The sequence below is a fragment of the Sycon ciliatum genome, chromosome 6 (assembly GCF_964019385.1).
Source record: "Sycon ciliatum chromosome 6, ocSycCili1.1, whole genome shotgun sequence".
In the NCBI taxonomy this organism is placed as follows: Eukaryota; Metazoa; Porifera; class Calcarea; order Leucosolenida; family Sycettidae; genus Sycon; species Sycon ciliatum.
The window spans coordinates 2,977,227-2,997,226 of record NC_088648.1 but is presented as its reverse complement, the minus strand read 5'-3'; the positions used below and the strand labels follow the sequence as shown (position 1 = coordinate 2,997,226).

The 20,000-nt window shown below is 50.4% G+C and overlaps 1 protein-coding gene across 1 annotated transcript in view; it reads left to right on the top strand.

The window, feature by feature from the left end:
• LOC135819164 (transcriptional adapter 3-like) overlaps positions 1-18,394 on the top strand; it is a 24,883-nt gene extending 6,489 nt beyond the window's left edge. Inside the window, exons 9-18 of the mRNA XM_065332323.1 lie at positions 223-325; positions 5,207-5,265; positions 6,614-6,771; positions 7,435-7,517; positions 8,208-8,261; positions 10,963-11,100; positions 14,717-14,869; positions 16,944-17,018; positions 17,294-17,422; positions 17,738-18,394. Coding sequence (XP_065188395.1) covers positions 223-325; positions 5,207-5,265; positions 6,614-6,771; positions 7,435-7,517; positions 8,208-8,261; positions 10,963-11,100; positions 14,717-14,869; positions 16,944-17,018; positions 17,294-17,422; positions 17,738-17,884 — 1,099 coding nt within the window. The 3' untranslated portion in view covers positions 17,885-18,394. The remainder of the gene's footprint in view (positions 1-222; positions 326-5,206; positions 5,266-6,613; positions 6,772-7,434; positions 7,518-8,207; positions 8,262-10,962; positions 11,101-14,716; positions 14,870-16,943; positions 17,019-17,293; positions 17,423-17,737) is intronic.
• Positions 18,395-20,000: the final 1,606 nt, after the last annotated feature.

Below are 20,000 nucleotides of genomic sequence, written 5' to 3'. Positions count from 1 at the left end.
TGTTAAATCACTGGTGGAGTAGAGCAGCAGCAATGTAAACGTGTGTGTGTGTGTGTATGTGTGTGTGTGTGTGTGTGTGTGTGTGTGTGTGTGTGTGTGTGTGTGTGTGTGTGTGTGTGTGTGTGTGTGTGTGTGTGTGTGTGTGTGTGTGTGTGTGTGTGTGTGCGTGTGTGTGTATGTGTGTGTGTGTGCCTCTCCGTGTATACATGCATGTACATGCAGGACGAAACAAGACACAACAAACAAGTTCTGGGCAGCAGTAGAGCAATACTGCGCTCCCATCACAGAGCAGGACATCAAATCACTGCGTCAGCTAGCCGTCGCTGTGAGTGCACTACTCTGATACTGACTACTAGTGCTGTGGCCATGTGCCAATCTGCTTGCTTCTGTACCTGTGTGTGTATGGGTGTATGGGTGGTTAGCTGGCCATAAATATGGCACATGACGTCACTATTTCCACGAAAAGTGACAAAGGAAATTGATTGTTCCAACTAGGAACACACGCTTCTTGCCGAACTTGACACTTGACTGACTCATGACTGCCATCCGGAGCACACGAGGAGCACGCCGCACCTTCCACTCGGCAAACCTGCAAGAAAGCACCACTCCCTGCTCAATACACAGTGTTTCGGGGAATTCACCCCTCATCAGTTGAGCTTGATCCTAGTTGGAACAATCAACTTCATGACTATTACCGCCAAAGTCGCAACTTCTAAGTGACAAAGGAGTAGTAATATTACCACTGAAACTCGCCCAAAGGGTACCCGTAACTTCGGGGTCCGGATAACCCGATATATGAGTGTATCTGTACATGTGGATGTTCACGTGACCAGTTTCTGGCAGTGAGCAAGTACTGTACACGTATGGGTGTGGATGTGTGGTTAGGTCAGGTGTGTACACGTATGTGTGTGTGTGTGTGTGTGTGTGTGTGTGTGTGTGTGTGTGTGTGTGTGTGTGTGTGTGTGTGTGTGTGTGAGTGTTGTTGAGCTGGAAGTCGGTTTGCGATTTTTTAGCTCTGGCGAAAATGGAGTTGTAGCTGCCTTCAGCAGCCATGGCTGTGTGGTGTAGACCAGGCCATGGCTGCGGCAGCATGTCTCTCAGAGGAGTTGCGACCCGCTGAGAGTAGTTTCACAAAGAGCACTAGAAAAACTGAGTTGGAGCAGGCGCTTGAAATTTTGAATTTTTTGAGCGAAGAATGAAGTCCAAAGGGAATGGAACGAAAAGGAATTTGTCCGTGGCGACGTGGAACGTCCGCTCTTTGGTGGAGGATAGTGGAGATGCCAGAGTCTGTCGTGCTGTTCCGTCCGTGACTGCGACTGCTGTTGACAGAAAAGTGGATTTCCTCGTCGATGAATTTCAAAAATTCAAAATCGACATTGCAGGCGTGCAGGAAACAAAGTGGTTCGGACGTGACATTTGGCGTGTCGGCGGCAGCACCTTTCTACACTCGGGACGGCCTCTGCCTGGCGATGGTGAGGCAGCGAGACGCAACGAGGGAGTAGGGATAATGATGAACACAGAGTTCACGGCGAAGTGGCGGCGCGGTGGCGAGCAGTGGAGCGCAATCAGCTCAAGGGTCATCATGGCTCGCTTTCTCATCGGCGAGAGGGATGAGGTCCTGCAGGCTGGCAGGAGACGCCGCTCTGATTATTTCCTGACGGTGATCAACGTTTATGCGCCGACGAGCAAGGCCCCTCCAAACGTCAAGAATCAGTTTATGACGGATTTGCAGTCAGTTGTGTCTGACGTACCTCCTGGTGATTTATTTGTGCTGTTGGGAGATTTCAATGCACGTGTTGGTTCTGGGCAGCGGGCTGCAGGTGGTGTTGGCCGTTTTGATGGGGTGCCAGATGATGAAATTGTTTGGGGCTCTGCTGTTGGTCAGTTTGGTTTGGGCGCGTGTAATGGAGCTGGTGAGGATTTGTTGATGTTTTGTGCTGCAAATAATCTGTCAATCATGAACACATGGTTCCGGAAGAAAGAGTCACGTAGAGGCACCTGGACACATCCTGCTACCCGTCAAGCACATGCCATCGACTTTGTTATGATGCGCGCAGATCAGCGACATCTCTGCTTTGATGTTGGCGTTCTCCGTGGAGCCTGTTGTTGGACGGATCATTTCCTGGTTCGTGGAAAGTTGAACGTGGACTGGCGTGTGCGTCGCTCTGCATCTTCAAGGAGGAGGCCTTTTGCTGTGCATCGTCTTCGCGACCGTGATACGCTCGTGGAATATCAGCAGAGGATTGAATCTGTTTGCACTGCTGCTGCCGGCGCCGGCACAGCAGAGGAACAATGGGAGTCGCTGAGGAACGACATGGGCACTGTGGCCGGTGACGTGCTTGGACATGGGCGACAGACTCAGCCGGACTGGTTCTTGTCCAGTAAGGACACCCTGGAGCCGCTCATTGCCGTCAAGCGACAAGCTAACGCAGACTATGTTTCTTGTGGCACGCCATCGTCTCGTAAGGCCTTGAGATCTGCCCAGCGAGCTGTGGGCAAGGCTGTTCGGTTAGCTAAGGAGGCGTGGATCAGCGCAATTACGGATGAAGCTGAGGCCGCCCAGAGGGACGGCTCTGTCCGCTGGAAATGTATCAAGAAGTTGCGGGGAATGCACACTGGCCGACAGTCAGTGGTGACATCCAGCGTTCGGGATGAGAATGGCAACTTGACAGACGGTCCAGAGAGTGTGGGAGCTTGTTGGCATCGCCACTTTGATCGTGTCCTTAATGTTCAGAGTGTGTTTGATGCGGAAGTCATTGAATCCATGCCAGTGCTTGGCATCAGGCAAAGTCTTGACGACCCGCCCTCTTTTGAGGAAGTGGTATCGGCGATCAGGAAGCTACACCCAGGCACTGCGGGTGGACAGTCTGGAATTGTCCCGGAGATGATTCTTGCTGGTGGCGAGGCCTTGCATGAGCGCGTCCACAATGTGATCAATGAGGTATGGACCTGCGGTTCTGCCGTGTCTGACTGGCGAAACGCAGAGATCGTCCCTATCCCCAAGAAAGGTGACTTACGGTCCTGCGATAACTGGCGTGGCATCAGCCTCCTGGATGTGGTCGGCAAGGTCTTTGCTCGTGTTCTTCAGGGTCGCCTGCAGGCGGTGGCAGAGGATGTTCTGCCGGATTCCCAGTGCGGATTCCGCAGGGGCCGTGGCTGCAGTGACATGGTATTCACCGCAAGACAACTGATGGAGAAGGCAGTGGAGCACGATTCTGAGCTATATGTGCTTTTCGTCGATCTGCGCAAGGCCTATGATTCAATTCCGCGGTCTGCTTTGTGGCTTGTGCTCCGCAATCTGGGCATTCCTCCGAAGCTGCTTGGCCTTGTCCAGTCGCTCCATGAAGGCATGGAGGCGCGTGTTCGGCTCCCTAACGTCGTCACGGACAACATCAACGTCCGGAATGGCTTGCGTCAGGGCTGCACACTGGCGCCTACGCTCTTTAATCTGTATTTCTCTGCAGTGGTCTCTTCGTGGCATCGCCAGTCTTCTGTTCCGGGTGTACGGGTCCGCTACCGTGTCGGCAGGAAGCTTGTTGGGGATCGGACCGCCAAGTCTCGACTGGCCTCCACTGACGTCACAGAGTCCCAGTTTGCTGATGATGCGGCTCTCTACACCACCTCTTTGAGCCACCTGGAGACGATGACAAACGAGTTTGTGTCCTGTGCTTCGGGTTGGGGTCTAACTGTGAGCGTCCAGAAGACCAAGGCCATGGCGGTGAACTGCTCTCACCCGCCACCTTCCATTGATCTTCAGGATGGAGGAAGCGTGGAGGTTGTGGACAGCTTTACCTATCTTGGCAGTGTCCTGAGTGCAGACGGTGCTCTGGACAAGGAGCTCACCTCCCGTCTTGCCAAGGCCTCTCGTGCTTTTGGCGCTCTCCAAAAGCCAATCTTCGGGTGTAGCGGCCTATCCATTAAGTCTAAGCGTCTTGTCTACAAGGCCATTGTCCTCCCTACCCTCTTCTATGGAGCAGAGACTTGGCCCATGAAGGCCCGGCAGATGAATCGCCTGAATCTGTTTCATCGCTCATGTGTCCGTTCCATCTTGGGAGTCTCAAGGAGCGATCAGCACTCCCGTCATCTTAATACTGCTGATCTAGCCCAGAGAGCGCGTCTTCCTGAGGACATTGGCGCTCTCCTGCGTGAGTACCGTCTGCGTTGGCTGGGTCATGTTGCCCGTATGGACGCGGCCCGGATTCCTCAACAAGTGTTGTTTGGTGAGCTCGAAGCAACCAGACCACGGCATGGGCCAAAGAAGCGTTGGCGAGACACGATTGTCGGTGATCTGCGCTCGCTGGATATTCCGGAGTCCGAGTGGTATCGGCTCGCACAAGATCGCTCGGAATGGCGCAGGCGGGTTCATCAACATCGTCTTCCTCCCCGGCACCGAAGGACTTTCATTGCGCATGCGGCAGAGCGTTTAGGAGAAGTGGCGATTTGAAGCGTCACATCAAGTACTGCCCAACTCAGTAGCCTATCATCTCCACTGGAGATGGGGCGTCAAAGGTCAAAGGTCAAGGTGTGTGTGTGTGTGTGTGTGTGTGTGTGTGTGTGTGTGTGTGTGTGTGTGTGTGTGTGTGTGTGCGTGTGTGTGTGTTACGACACACTGGATTCGCATGGCTTCGCAGGTTGTGTGGGTTGGACAGTTATCTGGCGCTAGTCTTGATCTGTCTCATTCAGATCTTGTCTGCTATCGTTGCTATGTATTAGAGAAAAACTGTGGGTGCACATCCAGTGCATTTGCAGATTTGCGTGCTTCTCTTGCGACGGGCGTGTACATGGTACATGGTGCACGGTGTGGGTGTGTGTGTGTGGGTGGGTGGGTGGGTGTGGGTGGGTGGGTGGGTGGATGTGTGTGGGGGGGGGGGGGGGATTGGTATGTGTGGGTGTGGGGGGGGTATGCATGTGTTTGCATTGGTGTGTGTGTGGGGGGGGGGGGGGGGGTATGCATGTGTTTGCATTGGTGTGTGTGTGGGGGGGGGGGGGGGGGGGGGGTATGCACATGTGCATGTGTTTGCATTGGTGTGTGGGCGGCATTGTGTTACTTCTTGTCCCTGTGTTGCTGGTGCCAGCGGTGTGGGTCTGATTCAGCACTTGATCCACGCACTTTGCCACTTCTCCCAATGGTCTTCATGGTCATGTTTTGCACATGTGTATTGTTGGTGGGACTTGCGCATGTGTATTGTTGGTGGCACTTGTACAGCCGGATACTGACCAGGATCTGTACAAGATCCCTCCGCTCGGAAAACATTACTCCTACCGGTGAGTGAATGCTAACTACTTGTCAGTGCAACTCTGGCTGTTTCTTCTAGCTACCAGCTCTGCTTTCTACAAGATTCCCTGTGCGCATTCAGCCATGTTTCTCCCCAGACTCGTTCCAGGACAGTGGAGCTAGGCTGTCATTGCATTTGTTGTGGTATGTCTTGCTTGGTCTTTGTGCTGCTCCTCCTCCTGATGGTGGTGATGATGACAGCAACGGTGCTAGTGGTATTCTCATTACCTCTTCTATAAGCAGTGCAGTAGCAACAGCAGCAACAGCATCAGTAGCGATAGCAGTAGCAACAGCAGCAACAGCATCAGTAGCGATAGCAGCAGCAGCATCAGCAGCAATAGTAGCAGCAATAGTATAAACATTGCTGTTGCCGTTTCCGTAAAACTCTCAGACTCCATTGCAGCGTAGTTTTCACATCGGAAAATATCTCCATGGATGCCCTGATGATGCCCAATGGGCGAAATATTGGCATTAGGAAATCTATTCGATGCAGCTGAGAGCCTGTTATGTACGGTGTGCAATAGAGATATTTTCCGATATTGCTGTTGCCATTAATATTTTTTATCTTTCAATTTTGCTACAATTTTGCTGTTCACCTTTTGAATTCTTTGCCCTCCTTGCATTCACATCTTCAAGTCATTGCTTTGTGCGTTCAATAAAACACCTTTTAGTAGCAGCAATAGCAGAGCAGTAGCAGTAATAGCAGCAGTAGCAGTAGCGATAGCAATACCGTAAAATCCCGCCAGAGCGCGCCTACCTCTGCGACCCTTTGAGTAGGTCCAGGTGGGGAGGGGTGGATGGGCGAGTCCAACTTGCCGTGTTCAGTACTATAAGTACGTGAAAAAGTACACACCCTTCGAAAACTGTGCGTGCGTCTCATACACCGACCAAAGGTCAAGAGCAGGGAGTTGTACAGACCCATCAAAACCCAGGGTTTGTGCGATGCCTGATCAAGAGGGTGGGAACTGTTGCGTACTTTTCCAACCGGGCCGAGCACTCGTCTTCGGTACAGTATGGCATCACACTTCACAGAGTCATACAAGGATTCACTTCCCTGACAAGAAGTCGGGGAGGGGCGCATGGGAGAGACAGGGCGCTCTGGCGGAATTTTACGATAGTGGCAGCATCAAGGGTATCCGTAGCAACAGAGAGTACTGGTTGCGTAACGTCTAAGTCAGCAGAGTACATCTAGCAATGCACAGGCTGTCACTATGGGTAGTACTCTCAATGCTTCGTTCTCTCTCTCTCTCTTTCTCTCTCTCTCTCTCTCTCTCTCTCTCTCTTTCTCTCTCTCTCTCTCTCTCTCTCTCTCTCTCTCTCTCTCCATACAACTTGCAGCTGGGCCCAGGAAGATATTGGTGATGATGACAAGGCGGCTAGTCGAGCAGGTGCAGGTGCAGGTGCAGGAGGGAGCAATGTCAGGGACAAGACCAGGTCACTGTCGTCATCCACTTCGCCAGCAAACAGCGCTTCACAGCCCACCAACGGATCTGCAGGTACTATGATCAACTGCCTAGATGTACTGGCGTGGACTTTGAAAGTAGAGAGGTTGCGCACAGCGAAAAAAATTAACGAAAAAAGCTAACGAATATTCATGCACCGTGAGGTTGCGCACAGCGTGTGAACTTTTTCGTAGTGGGTCGACGGGGTGGTCGCGCGCGTGTGAAGAGTCAAGACAGGGAGTTGTAAAATATCAGTATTTTACTACTCCACGTAACGAAAATTATTTTCGTAGATCTGCTCTGTTGCGGTCGCGTTTGGACGGATCTTCGTAGCAACTTTGGTTACTCAAACCCGGATGGTCCAAATCTTACGGATTTTCGTTGTGCACAACCTCTCTAGTGTTCCGGTGGTGTACAGTACATGTGTGTACAATCTGCAATGCTGTGTCACGTACATTCTGTGGAGTACCAGCCGCAATTCATCTCAGAAAGGTTTTGCAGAAATCTGTGTCTGGTGCGGTAGGGGTGCATTTTTGTATGCACCCTGTCAGATGTGGCGTCCTTTTTCACTCCTAGAGCTGTGTGTATGTGTGTGTGTGTGTGTGTGTGTGTGTGTGTGTGTGTGTGTGTGTGTGTGTGTGTGTGTGTGTGTGTGTGCGTGCATGTGTGTGCGACTGTGCGTGCGCGTGTGTGTGCGTGTGCAAATATTCACCCCAGACAACCAGAGCGTGACCACTGACGAGGACAGCAGTCGACAGGAGACCTGCTCGCTTGGCCCGCTCACACAGCGACTTGTCTCGGTAAGAAATATGCGTGTGCCATTCGGGGATGGAGTGGTACAGACTCTGCTTGTGCCCAAGTTACCCGTATGTCGAAAATCTCGAAATGCTCGCACAGTGCTGTCCACAGCGCTGTGTCGAACACTACGGGCACACTCGGAGCTGGTCTGCACAGTGTGCTCATCCACACTGAACTGATGAGTTCAGTGTGGATGAGCACACTGTACTGATCAGTCTAGTTCAGTGTGGATGAGCAGGCTGTACTGGTCAGTTCAGTGTGGATGAGCAGGCTGTACTGATCAGTTCAGTGTGGATGAGCACACTGTGCAGACCAATAAAGTGCACAGTGAATCTCGAGTCATGCCTTGCTAGCTGCGAAAAGTATTATGAGTAGGAATCACGCACATTTTCTACGTAAGCGGATTTCATGGGGTTTCTAATAGGCACACGTGACCTGTTTGAGGTTCAAACTATCAGACATCGTGATGTGGGAATCGTATTGACTGAAACCGGTCATGGAAGAAAGTCTGAATTGAGTGGTATGTTCAGAGTTATCAGGATTCCACCCGTATACCTGGTATCAGGATCAGCAAGATAATCTAACCATTGAGCTCTTGACACAAAATATGATCTTGCCCTCAGTCCCCCCATGTCTTCTTCGTCTTCAATCCCACTAACTAGTTGTTTCCTTTTCTCTCATTGTCTTGCCAGGCACTGTTGGAGGACAAAGCACTTGTTGGACCAGACGTATCGTCTTCTACCGATGTTAGTGCGGTTTTTGTCCCGTGTTTGCGTGTTACGTCTGCCTGGTCAGGAGTTGCAGCTCAGCGCAATGAGCAGCACATCATGTCTGTGTACATGTACTTCAGTACATTTGTGTGTGTCGTGTCTTGTTTGGTCGGTAGCATTGCGATTAATTGCATGCACGACTGACGCGCTGTATTCAGGGCTGAGAACCGATGGTTGATTGGACCGTGACAAACTGCTGCTTGCCAATGTTTGGTCGTGTGACAGGAAGAAATGCGGTTGCGGCAGCACCAGCCACTGCACTTCCATAGCAGTCAGGGTATACATCTGGCCCTGGGCGTTCTCATAATACCGTAAAGTACCGTTGATCCTCCCTCCCCCCAACACACATACACACACACACACACACACACACACACACACACACACCGTGCCGCTTTCCAGCTGAGCTTTCGACAGGGGGCAGGAATTAGGTCAAGGCGGTCAAGTGTAGTACGATGTACAACAGCGCGGAAGGTCAGAGTCTGCGTGCTGGATTGTGCACATTTTCATTCTGCGCTGGCACGTATTGTGTACAGCAGTGCATGCGTCGGTTCAACACCGTACTGCATTGTATACACCGAAGTCTCTTCACAGGCAGAAATCCAACAGGGGGGGGGCGTAAATTAGATAGGGGGTGGTAAGGTTCACTAGTACTTAACGGTACTGTGCGTCCTCATTGTGTGTTGGTTGAGACGTACCTCCAGCTTGGTTGAGACGTACCTCCAGCTTGGTTGAGACGTACCTCCAGCTTGGTTGAGACGTACCTCCAGCTTGGTTGAGACTTACCTCCAGCTTGGTTGAGACGTACCTCCAGCTTGGTTGAGACTTACCTCCAGCTTGGTTGAGACTTACCTCCAGCTTGGTTGAGACGTACCTCCAGCTTGGTTGAGACTTACCTCCAGCTTGGTTGAGACGTACCTCCAGCTTGGTTGAGACGTACCTCCAGCTTGGTTGAGACTTACCTCCAGCTTGGTTGAGACTTACCTCCAGCTTGGTTGAGACGTACCTCCAGCTTGGTTGAGACGTACCTCCAGCTTGGTTGAGACGTACCTCCAGCTTGGTTGAGACGTACCTCCAGCTTGGATGAGACGTACCTCCAGCTTGGTTGAGACGTACCTCCAGCTTGGTTGAGACGTACCTCCAGCTTGGTTGAGACGTACCTCCAGCTTGGTTGAGACGTACCTCCAGCTTGGTTGAGACGTACCTCCAGCTTGGTTGAGACGTACCTCCAGCTTGGTTGAGACGTACCTCCAGCTTGGTTGAGACGTACCTCCAGCTTGGTTGAGACGTACCTCCAGCTTGGTTGAGACGTACCTCCAGCTTGGTTGAGACGTACCTCCAGCTTGGTTGAGACGTACCTCCAGCTTGGTTGAGACGTACCTCCAGCTTGGATGAGACGTACCTCCAGCTTGGTTGAGACGTACCTCCAGCTTGGTTGAGACGTACCTCCAGCTTGGTTGAGACGTACCTCCAGCTTGGATGAGACGTACCTCCAGCTTGGTTGAGACGTACCTCCAGCTTGGTTGAGACGTACCTCCAGCTTGGTTGAGACGTACCTCCAGCTTGGATGAGACGTACCTCCAGCTTGGTTGAGACGTACCTCCAGCTTGGATGAGACGTACCTCCAGCTTGGTTGAGACGTACCTCCAGCTTGGATGAGACGTACCTCCAGCTTGGTTGAGACGTACCTCCAGCTTGGATGAGACGTACCTCCAGCTTGGTTGAGACGTACCTCCAGCTTGGTTGAGACGTACCTCCAGCTTGGTTGAGACGTACCTCCAGCTTGGTTGAGACGTACCTCCAGCTTGGATGAGACGTACCTCCAGCTTGGTTGAGACGTACCTCCAGCTTGGATGAGACGTACCTCCAGCTTGGTTGAGACGTACCTCCAGCTTGGATGAGACGTACCTCCAGCTTGGTTGAGACGTACCTCCAGCTTGGTTGAGACGTACCTCCAGCTTGGATGAGACGTACCTCCAGCTTGGTTGAGACGTACCTCCAGCTTGGATGAGACGTACCTCCAGCTTGGTTGAGACGTACCTCCAGCTTGGTTGAGACGTACCTCCAGCTTGGTTGAGACGTACCTCCAGCTTGGTTGAGACGTACCTCCAGCTTGGTTGAGACGTACCTCCAGCTTGGATGAGACGTACCTCCAGCTTGGTTGAGACGTACCTCCAGCTTGGTTGAGACGTACCTCCAGCTTGGTTGAGACGTACCTCATCCATACCGTAGTGTACTTGTAGTAGTCTTTTTTTCCTATTCTCATGATGTTAGAGTACTTGAAGCATGTCTTATCCGAGTTCCACTACCGCACTACGTGTGACCCTACTCGTGTTCAATACCCCCCCCCCCCCCATTGATCGGGAATGGAGAAGTCGAGCGTCCTTCGCCGAAATGGGGAGGACATTGCGTTCTGTGTTGTTATGTATCTTTGTTTCCTTATTCGTCTCTGATCAACAAAAGAACCGCTGTTGTTTGTTGTTGTTGTTGTTGTTGTTGTTTGTTTGTTTGTTTGTTTGTGTGTTTGTTTGAAATATTTAGTCTCACGGTGGCCTGTGGCCAATAAGAGATTTTGTTGTTGCTGCTGCTGCTGCTTTTGTTGCTGCTGCCATAACGACACTGTGCATGCTGTTGCCATAACGACACTGTACATGTTTCTGTTGCCGTAACGACACAGGCTGCCTCCCCTGCCGGCAGCACGTCCACGGCTGGCGACAGCGGTGGTGGAGGTGGTGGTGGAGGTGATGAAACGGAGCGGCACCTGCAGGCCATGCCGCAGTCGTCAGCTGTCAGTGGCGTCAAGGACTCTAGCTCGGTAGGTTGTCGGAAATCATTGCCATGTCCTACAGCAGTCTCCAAGAACTTTATTGAAAAATCCACGATTATCCAGAAAGATGAACAGAAGAATACAAAGTCAACGCATGCTTGCAGGCAATTATGGATCGCAGTCCTCCAGCAACAGCAGCAGCAGTAGTAGTAACAGTAGCAGCAGCAGCAGCAGCAGCAGCAGTAGTAACAGCAGCAACAGCAGCAGCAGAACAATCTCCTTAACCTTACATGACCCTACTGCGCAGAAGGTTGTGTTGGAACAGCGTTGTTATTATTTTGGTTGACACTGGCCTTCGTATTGGGATGTATGGAGGAGTGGTGATAATTCGTGCTTGAAATTCATGCTTTGCAGTGCAAACGTCACCAATGCTCTCTTTTCTCAGCTGTTCAGTGAGAACAAACTTGGGTGGAGGTAGAAGCCAGTCGCGTTGTCGGGGCAGAAGCCTGCAGCATTGCGCAGGTGCTTGGAGGACAACACCATCAATCGTTAGCTCTCCGGAGATTTTTGTTGCTGAAATTAATCTCCGGAGAGGTCGTGATTGATTCAGTTGTCCTCCAAGCACCTCTGCTGCACAATGCCACAAGCTTCGTCCCCTTCGCCCCCGAAGACGCAACTGGTTCTTACTGTGTACCCTGCTGCCCCTTGGTCCTCTCTGGAAGCTCTGGAACTTGGGCAAGCGTCTTTTATAAACTTATCTAAATAATCGATGTGAAGACAACCAATAAGTAATTCCACCTCCAGCAAACGCGCTCGCTGGCCGACCTCACAGACCAGCAACATGAGTTACATGACTCTATGTTGTAGATACTGAAGTACAGTCAACTTTGCGAATAACGACATTCGGCGGGGCATAAGAAAAGTGTCCTTATTCGCGAAGTGTCCTTATATCCGAAGTCCCATTTGAATGTATGTGAACCCATATTTTGTATAGTATGACATGCATATCGAAATGAAGCTCTTTTCATGCTCTACGTCAATTTGTACTTTATTTTCGTATTGCGATTGAAAGGAACAATAAAGTCAATATCCAAGGGAAATAAATTGAAAAATTAACCTTTTGGAGCCATCTACAAGTACCGGGACATGTTCATGTACATGTATGAAGATTAATGTGCAATCATGTACAACTACATGTACATGTACAATAGGCGTGCTGATCATTCAAACTATTTTGAAGAAAAGAAAAAAGAAAAAGCCCCCCCCCCCCCCCCCCCCCCCCAGGCTGTATCTTCTTGTATGTGTGCCTTATCCATCGCCACGGGTTCTGGTACTTCTGCATGACAGGTACTTGAAATAGCTGTCAAAAAGCCAGAAAGTCGTTATTCAAGCAGTGAATATGTCATGACCGGGGAGTTGGCCAGACATACTCTCAGGATTCTACAATTCCAGGTTCTTTACGGAAATATACCAGGCGTCCAGATACCCATTCCTCACCCTCACCACACAAGAAGACCAAAGCTTCACTCTAGGACCAAGTTCCAAGCACGAACACCAGAGAAGCAACAAGCACAACAACAACCTCTCGAAGCAAAGCATCGAGCTATATACTGCTATTATGTCCTAGTACCGTGCAAGCTGAAGGAGCGAAGGGCGCGAGCAGCCAGCCAGCAAAGCATGAATAGTGATAAGTTTCCCAACGCTATTCATAGACGAGACACATCGACGCCACGGCAAACACTTGACAAAGATACATGTAGGAGCAGACGGAATACAATACAGATAGAAACACACGGACACGACATATCCCCCGCCTACGAACATGTTACGTCCTCGTAACAGAAGAAAAGTAACGGCACTGAAAAAGAAAGCAAAATAATAAAACTCTTGAAAACTTGAAAGGAAGGAACCAACCTCTTCCGACCCACGAACCAAAGAAAACATAATGCGCCAGTCTTGCACAGACTCTCCGCCACAGCAGTGTTAGAAAAATAGGTTATGCCGTTACAACTACGTTCGAACAAGCTATTGGTCAGCCTGCAGGGATTGCTTCTGTGTTACTATCATTATGAACTATTATAATAAGACAAATCAAGACTAGACGGGTGACAAGACCAGAAACGTGTCCAGGAACTGGTAACTGACCCGAACTAACTTCACTTGAAATCCGCGGCTCCCGTTTGCGTGTTGCCTTCATCTTGACTTCCTCGATGTACCTCCTCTCCAGCTCTGGCTACGTCCAGCAGTTTATCGTCATGCTCCGGGACGGGCGCGTTGGTGATGGTGACCAACCGCGGTCGCCAGGGTGCAGTTTATCGTCGTACCCAGGACGGACGCGTTGGTGATGTTGACCAACCGCGGTCGCCAGGGTGCAGTTTATCGTCGTACCCAGGACGGACGCGTTGGTGATGTTGACCAACCGCGGTCGCCAGGGTGCAGTTTATCGTCGTACCCAGGACGGACGCGTTGGTGATGGTGACCAACCGCGGTCACCAGGGTGCAGTTTATCGTCGTACCCAGGACGGGCTGCGGTGTGGTGCCGATGGCTATTGGCAGCGCTCCCTCTCGCTGCCGAGGGTTCGGAATGTTAGTGGCACTGGACATCCTGGCGTGGTCGCCAAATGTCATGACCGGGGAGGGGAGTTGGCCAGACATACTCTCAGGATTCTACAATTCCAGGTTCTTTACGGAAATATACCAGGCGTCCAGATACCCATTCCTCACCCTCACCACACAAGAAGACCAAAGCTTCACTCTAGGACCAAGTTCCAAGCACGAACACCAGAGAAGCAACAAGCACAACAACAACCTCTCGAAGCAAAGCATCGAGCTATATACTGCTATTATGTCCTAGTACCGTGCAAGCTGAAGGAGCGAAGGGCGCGAGCAGCCAGCCAGCAAAGCATGAATAGTGATAAGTTTCCCAACGCTATTCATAGACGAGACACATCGACGCCACGGCAAACACTTGACAAAGATACATGTAGGAGCAGACGGAATACAATACAGATAGAAACACACGGACACGACAAATATGACCTCGGGGCACAAAAATCATGTCGCTATTCGCGAATTGTCGTTATTCAGATAGTCGTTATATCCGAAGTTAAATGTATACAGTCAGATGGGACTTTGCTCTGGGCATAGAAATTCTGTCGTTATTCGCGAATTGTCGTTATATCCGAAGTCGTTATTAGCGAAGTTGACTGTACTGGAGAAAAGCATTTTTTAAATAGCAGTAAAAAGAACAAATTCTGCCATCATCGCCGCACAACAAAGAAGTTGTGAAGGTTTCCAATATCGATTTTCATGTCACATTCACCAGTGGAATTATAAACTTATCAGTCAACTACGATTGGACAGAACAGGGCACACAGTATATTGCACATTTGCTTCTCGTTTGCCGTGCTGCGCTCTTTGTATCTGGAGGTGTGCGCTCTTCGCGTCAAGAGAAGAAAGAAAAAACTGTGTCCTGTTATTGTTGCTGAAACGTTCTGTAGTGATATCGTGTAGTGTAGTACATGTAGTAACATGGTTATTTGCTAGATGGTGTGCTAATTGCTTGGGTGTGTGGGTGTGTGGGTGTGTGTGTGGGGGGGTGTGTGTGGGGGTGTGTGTGGGTGTGTGTGTGTGTGTGGTTGTGTGTACATGCATTGTGCTTCAGGATAAGAAGCACAGCCCCAAGCACAGTCCACACCATGTTCCGGATCAGCAGCAGCAGCAGCAGCAGCGCAACTGGGTAGTGACAAACGCAAAGTTACTGGAATCGCGTATCCACGAGCAGCTTATCCACCTCGGATTAATGGAGGCGGATGAGGTATGTGTGTCGTCCCTTGAGCTTGTGCCACTAGTGCTATGCAGTGCTGTGCTGTGCTGTGCAGTGCTGTGCTGTGCTGTGCAGTGCTGTGCTGTGCTGTGCAGTGTAGTGCTGTGCTGTGCCGTGCCGTGCAGTGCTGTGCTGTGCTATGCAGTGCTGTGCTGTGCTGTGCAGTGCTGTGCAGTGCTGTGCAGTGCTGTGCTGTGCTGTGCTGTGCTGTGCTGTGCTGTGCTGTGCTGTGCTGTGCTGTGCTGTGCTGTGCTGTGCAGTGCTGTGTAGTGCTGTGCTGTGCTGTGCTGTGCTGTGCAGTGCTGTGCTGTGCTGTGCAGTGCTGTGCAGTGTAGTTCTGTGCTGTGCAGTGTAGTGCCGTGCAGTGCTGTGCTGTGTAGTGCTGTGCTGTGCTGTGTAGTGCAGTGCTGTGCTGTGCAGTGTGGTGCTGTGGTGTGCAGTGTAGTGCTGTGTAGTGCAGTGTGGTGCTGTGGTGTGCAGTGCTGTGCTGTGTAGTGCTGTGCTGTGTAGTGCTGTGTAGTGCTGCTCAATGAAATCTACTCGCTGTGCAGTGAGCCCTGACATTGTACATTGTAGTACTTACCCGCAGACCTCTGGGCAGCAGATTGTACTCTGGGAGAGTGGGGCACTAATGCAACTCTTCTTGTTCAGAACAGCAGTGTCTAGGTTAGTAGCGGAAGATGTTTCTTGTGACCAGGCGAGACCAGTGTTCGTGCTGGTGTCTGTAAGCGTCGTCTGGTCACAAGAACAATCTACAACTACACTGTACTATTGCAGGGCTGCCACACCTGGAGGGAGAAAAATCTGACGGCAGTCGTGTCCCCCGGTGAAAATGTTTAGGAAAATGGCTTGCTGTTGGGGCCCCAGAACACATTTTTAACTGTCCACACACATGCAAGCACGCGTGCATTTTACAGCTACATGTACATGTACAATGACTGGCCAAACGCGACCTGGACTTGAAGCGCCGAAGGGCCAACTGGACTAAAAAGCGCTCAAAATAAAATAATCGGTTGTCCCTCTTTGGGAACAAAATCGGTCGGTTTGTCCGACAGGCGATCAAAAACGATTTCCGAAAAATCGGAGCAAGTGGCAGCCCTGCTATTGATTAATGAAGATGACATCAACAAATTAATGCCTAGGTTCTTGTCAGCATTGCAGGCACTTGTATCTTCACGGATGCTTGATCGGCTTATTGCAATCTTTCAGGGCTTGGCTAATCTGGGTTAGAGTATGATAGTCTTGCTGCTGCGCCTTCTACATTAGCAAACAAACAAAGGAATGATTTGACGAAACGAGCGAGTGCCTGAGACTGGTCTAGGCCATGTGTAAATCTACTAAATGGAAAGGTCGATTGAAAACGAATTTGGGACTGTCGTCCAGTGGAAGACGAGGACTTGGTGATGCTAGAACAGAGGACAGAGCAGAGGACAGAGCAGAGGACAGAGAAGAGGACAGAGGACAGAGCAGAAGACAGAGGGCAGAGCAGCTGATAGGGCAGAGGGCAGAGCAGCTGATACACGACTACTATTACTGCTTGACGCAATATATTTTCTCAAGCTCAACGAAATGTGAGAACAGAAAGGAAACACAGGAACGCAACACATTCAAATGGAGAAAAAAAAGAATGGTCACGTGTGCATACAAGTCAGTGTATGGTATCACTAGCACAAATATCAAATGGAAGACTGAGGATGAGGAGAAGAAAGAGATGACATGGCGTGGTTAGCTTCAGAAAGCAGCAAAGTACCCGCAGCACCTCAGCATTCCCTGGTCATCAAAAAGCGCCCGAACAGAGAACCCAAAAGTATACTTCCGGGAAAGCATACTTTAAAAGAAGTACGCGTTTGCCACCCTGCTTCCAAAAATTCAACTCCTTTTTTTCCTCCTGCCCCACATTCCGGAGAATATTCCAAAATCATGTAATAAATGAAAGTATTGCCGATATTTCGGCCATTTGCTCATCATCAGGGCACTTGTCGTAACATGCCATTTTCCTGCCTTTACTCGGTGTGCCTGCTGTGTGCGTGTGTATGTACATGTGCATGTACATGTACATGTGTAGGTTGTAGCGCCAGAAGACGAAGAAGACGAGGTGCTAGCCGAGCTACGCAAGCGCCAGAGTGAGCTCAAAGCAGTGGTAAGTCTGTCGCAAACACGCACTGCCACCCGTCACTACAATGGTTGTTGAATTCACAAGTGCACCACATGCACTGGGATTTTGTTTTGCTCAGGAATTTCCCAGGAGGAATGTTTCATGAACACCTGTGTTTCTGTGTGTGTGTGTGTGTGTGTTTTGTGTGTGCACGCGCGTATGCATGCACATGCCTACATGTATGTATATGTGCGTGTGTGTGCACTCGCGTGTGCATGCGTGTTTGTCCATGGTGGTGTGCACTATTTGTGCGTGCACAGTCTGAGTACAATCGTCAGCTGAAGCATGCCTTGCTACAGCGTGCTGAGATGGAGCTTGAGAAACAGCTACTGCAGGAGAAAGTGCGCAAGATTGATAGTGAACTCATTGATAGCCTGAAGAAAGTGACGGTAAGTATCCATGGCTTTAACGTCTCTCTAGGTCTGGTGTTTGTGTTGGCCGTTATACACACGCACGCACGCACGCACACACATACACACACACCAACATACACACACACCAACACACACACACACACACACACACACACACACACGTACACACACACACACGCGCGCGCGCGCGCGCACACACACACTCCCCTTGATGGATATTGAAGGTGCGTGTGCTTGGGTCTCTTTCTGCAAGATTGAAAGTCTCGTTTTTTCACTAATCTTTCTTTCCCCCCCCCCCCACGTTTGTCTTCTTTTTTGCACTTGTTACAGGTGAGCAAGCAACGTAAGAAGCCGCTGGCACGAAAGGAGCGTGATGCGGCGTACAACGCTCTTACTCAACGTGCGTCACTTGTGAAGCGCCTTGATCAGCTGTGTCACGCCACCGACAACCTGTTTTCCTCCTCCATGCCCACGTGATAACTGCCGTCTGCTGGTGTGTGCGTGTGTGTGTGCGCGTGCGTGTGTGCGTGCACGTGTGCATGTTTATCCGTATATTTATCCGTATGTTTATCCGTATGTTTATCCGTATGTAGATTTGTGTGAGTCTGTGTGTGTATATATAACATTCCCCTATTCATGGCGTGGCTTCCCTGTGTTGGAGCATCTTATTCTGACCATCACTGGCAACGGTTCCTGTATGGTCAATTCTTCCGAAAGTCTGGGCATGTGCTTGCACACGTGCGTGTGTTTGTGCGTGTGTGTGTGTGTGTCATTCCCATGTCTTTGTGAGTAAAGAAACCTTTTTTTAAACGTCCAACGTCTATTACGTTCCGCAGTAGCGTGCTGCTATCTATTTTAGTTGAATACTCGCATTTTCTGTTAGCACTATGAGTTCTCCTTAGGGCCGTTTCGAGACCTGTAGCTCTAATATACCTGTAGCTCTATACACTGTTTGTAGGTTAGATTGAAACAAGGTTTTTGTGTGGATGAAGTGCTCTGTGCGTGTGGGGGTGGTGCATGTGTGGGTCTAGGAGTCTATGCATATGCGTGTTGGGGGGAGGACTCGGGGGAGGGGTGCACCTACTCTTGATTGGTACCCACAACGCACAATGGCATCATCTCCTGACCAAGATCGGGCTGAGCTAGTACATGTACATGAACATGAAAACCAGAATGATTGAGTGTGCAGCCTCCACTGCATGCATGCTTGCATGCAAGGCTGTCGTATCATGGCATGCAAGGTTGTCATTATCATGGCATGCAGAGTTCTAAGAAGGGGGAAGCAAAACATTACATGTACCGGTATAACATATGCCTCCCTGGTGCTAAAGGAAGGCTATACTTATGCTAAGTAACTTGTACAGTCGATTCCTGACATAACGAACACCATCGAGCAAGAGAACTAGTTCGTTATAGCCAAAGTTCGTTATACAGGTACATGCAACAGGAATGCACTTACACTCAGTCTCTGGGTTCAAACTGGGACATGGACAACAGTTCGCTATGGCACTATTATGCGAGTTTGTTGTAAGTGGAGTCGACTGGATTGTGATCCAGTGGATACACACTTGCACCGGTATGTGCAGCTGCACAACAATTGAGAGACGGTTGCACTGCACACCGCTGTGCTCTAGCACAACCAGGCCCAGTGAACAGGTACAGGGCCAGCTCCAACGAGTGCTAAAGCGAGTGCACCGCTATAGGGCCAGTACACCGCTACAGGGCCAGTACACCGCTACAGTAACAGGGTCACTACACCGCTACAGGGTCAGCTGAAAAGAGTCAGCACTCTCCTCTCTCCCTGTAGCCATGGTAACCAGTGAGTTGTATAAACAACTCCCTCCCTGCCTGTAACTATGGTAATGTACAGCGAGAGCGCCCCACCATCTCGTCCTTTCGTGGTCGTAGTGTGGAGGTGGTATCCTGTCTGTAGGTCATACCACACGAACCGTGTACACATATTGCACATTGTGCAGTCAATCCGTACTCAATATACCTTCGAGCGGGTACGAGCTCCACACAAAAAAACCTGCTAAGTGTGACCTTGTACACCAAGGTTCTCATACCGTACAAACTTCGTTGCAATCTGTCATACGATATTCCTTTCCCTTTGCTTTAAAATCAAGGTGGGAAGCTTTCGCGAGACAGGGCGCTCTGGCGGTACTTTACAGTAACAACTTTGGTCATGCATGCTTTAAAGGTGAAAGCCAGACCTGCCTGTACCTTAAATTTGTCTGTGATACTAGGAAGACGTCCCTCCAGAGCGGGCTACTGGTAACTGTCTAATGTTCTCGCGGCCACAGTGCTCCTCCAAAAATTGCCGCTGGTTCTTAGAAATAAAAAATTTAGTGCCACAAATACTGGGCGGTTTACGGTACTTTTATAGAACGTGATGATAAGGAACAAGAGATACAGTACTTGAGGAGTAGGAACAAGAGTACATAACCCGCAGCAGTTATGTACTCTTGTTAGGAGCGAGGACAGGCACCTTGACACAAGAACACGAGACACGCACGCGGCTGGACGGTCAGACAGGGTAATCAGGCAGGCAGGCACGCAGGCAGGCAGGCAGGCAGGCCCACAGCCGCACCCG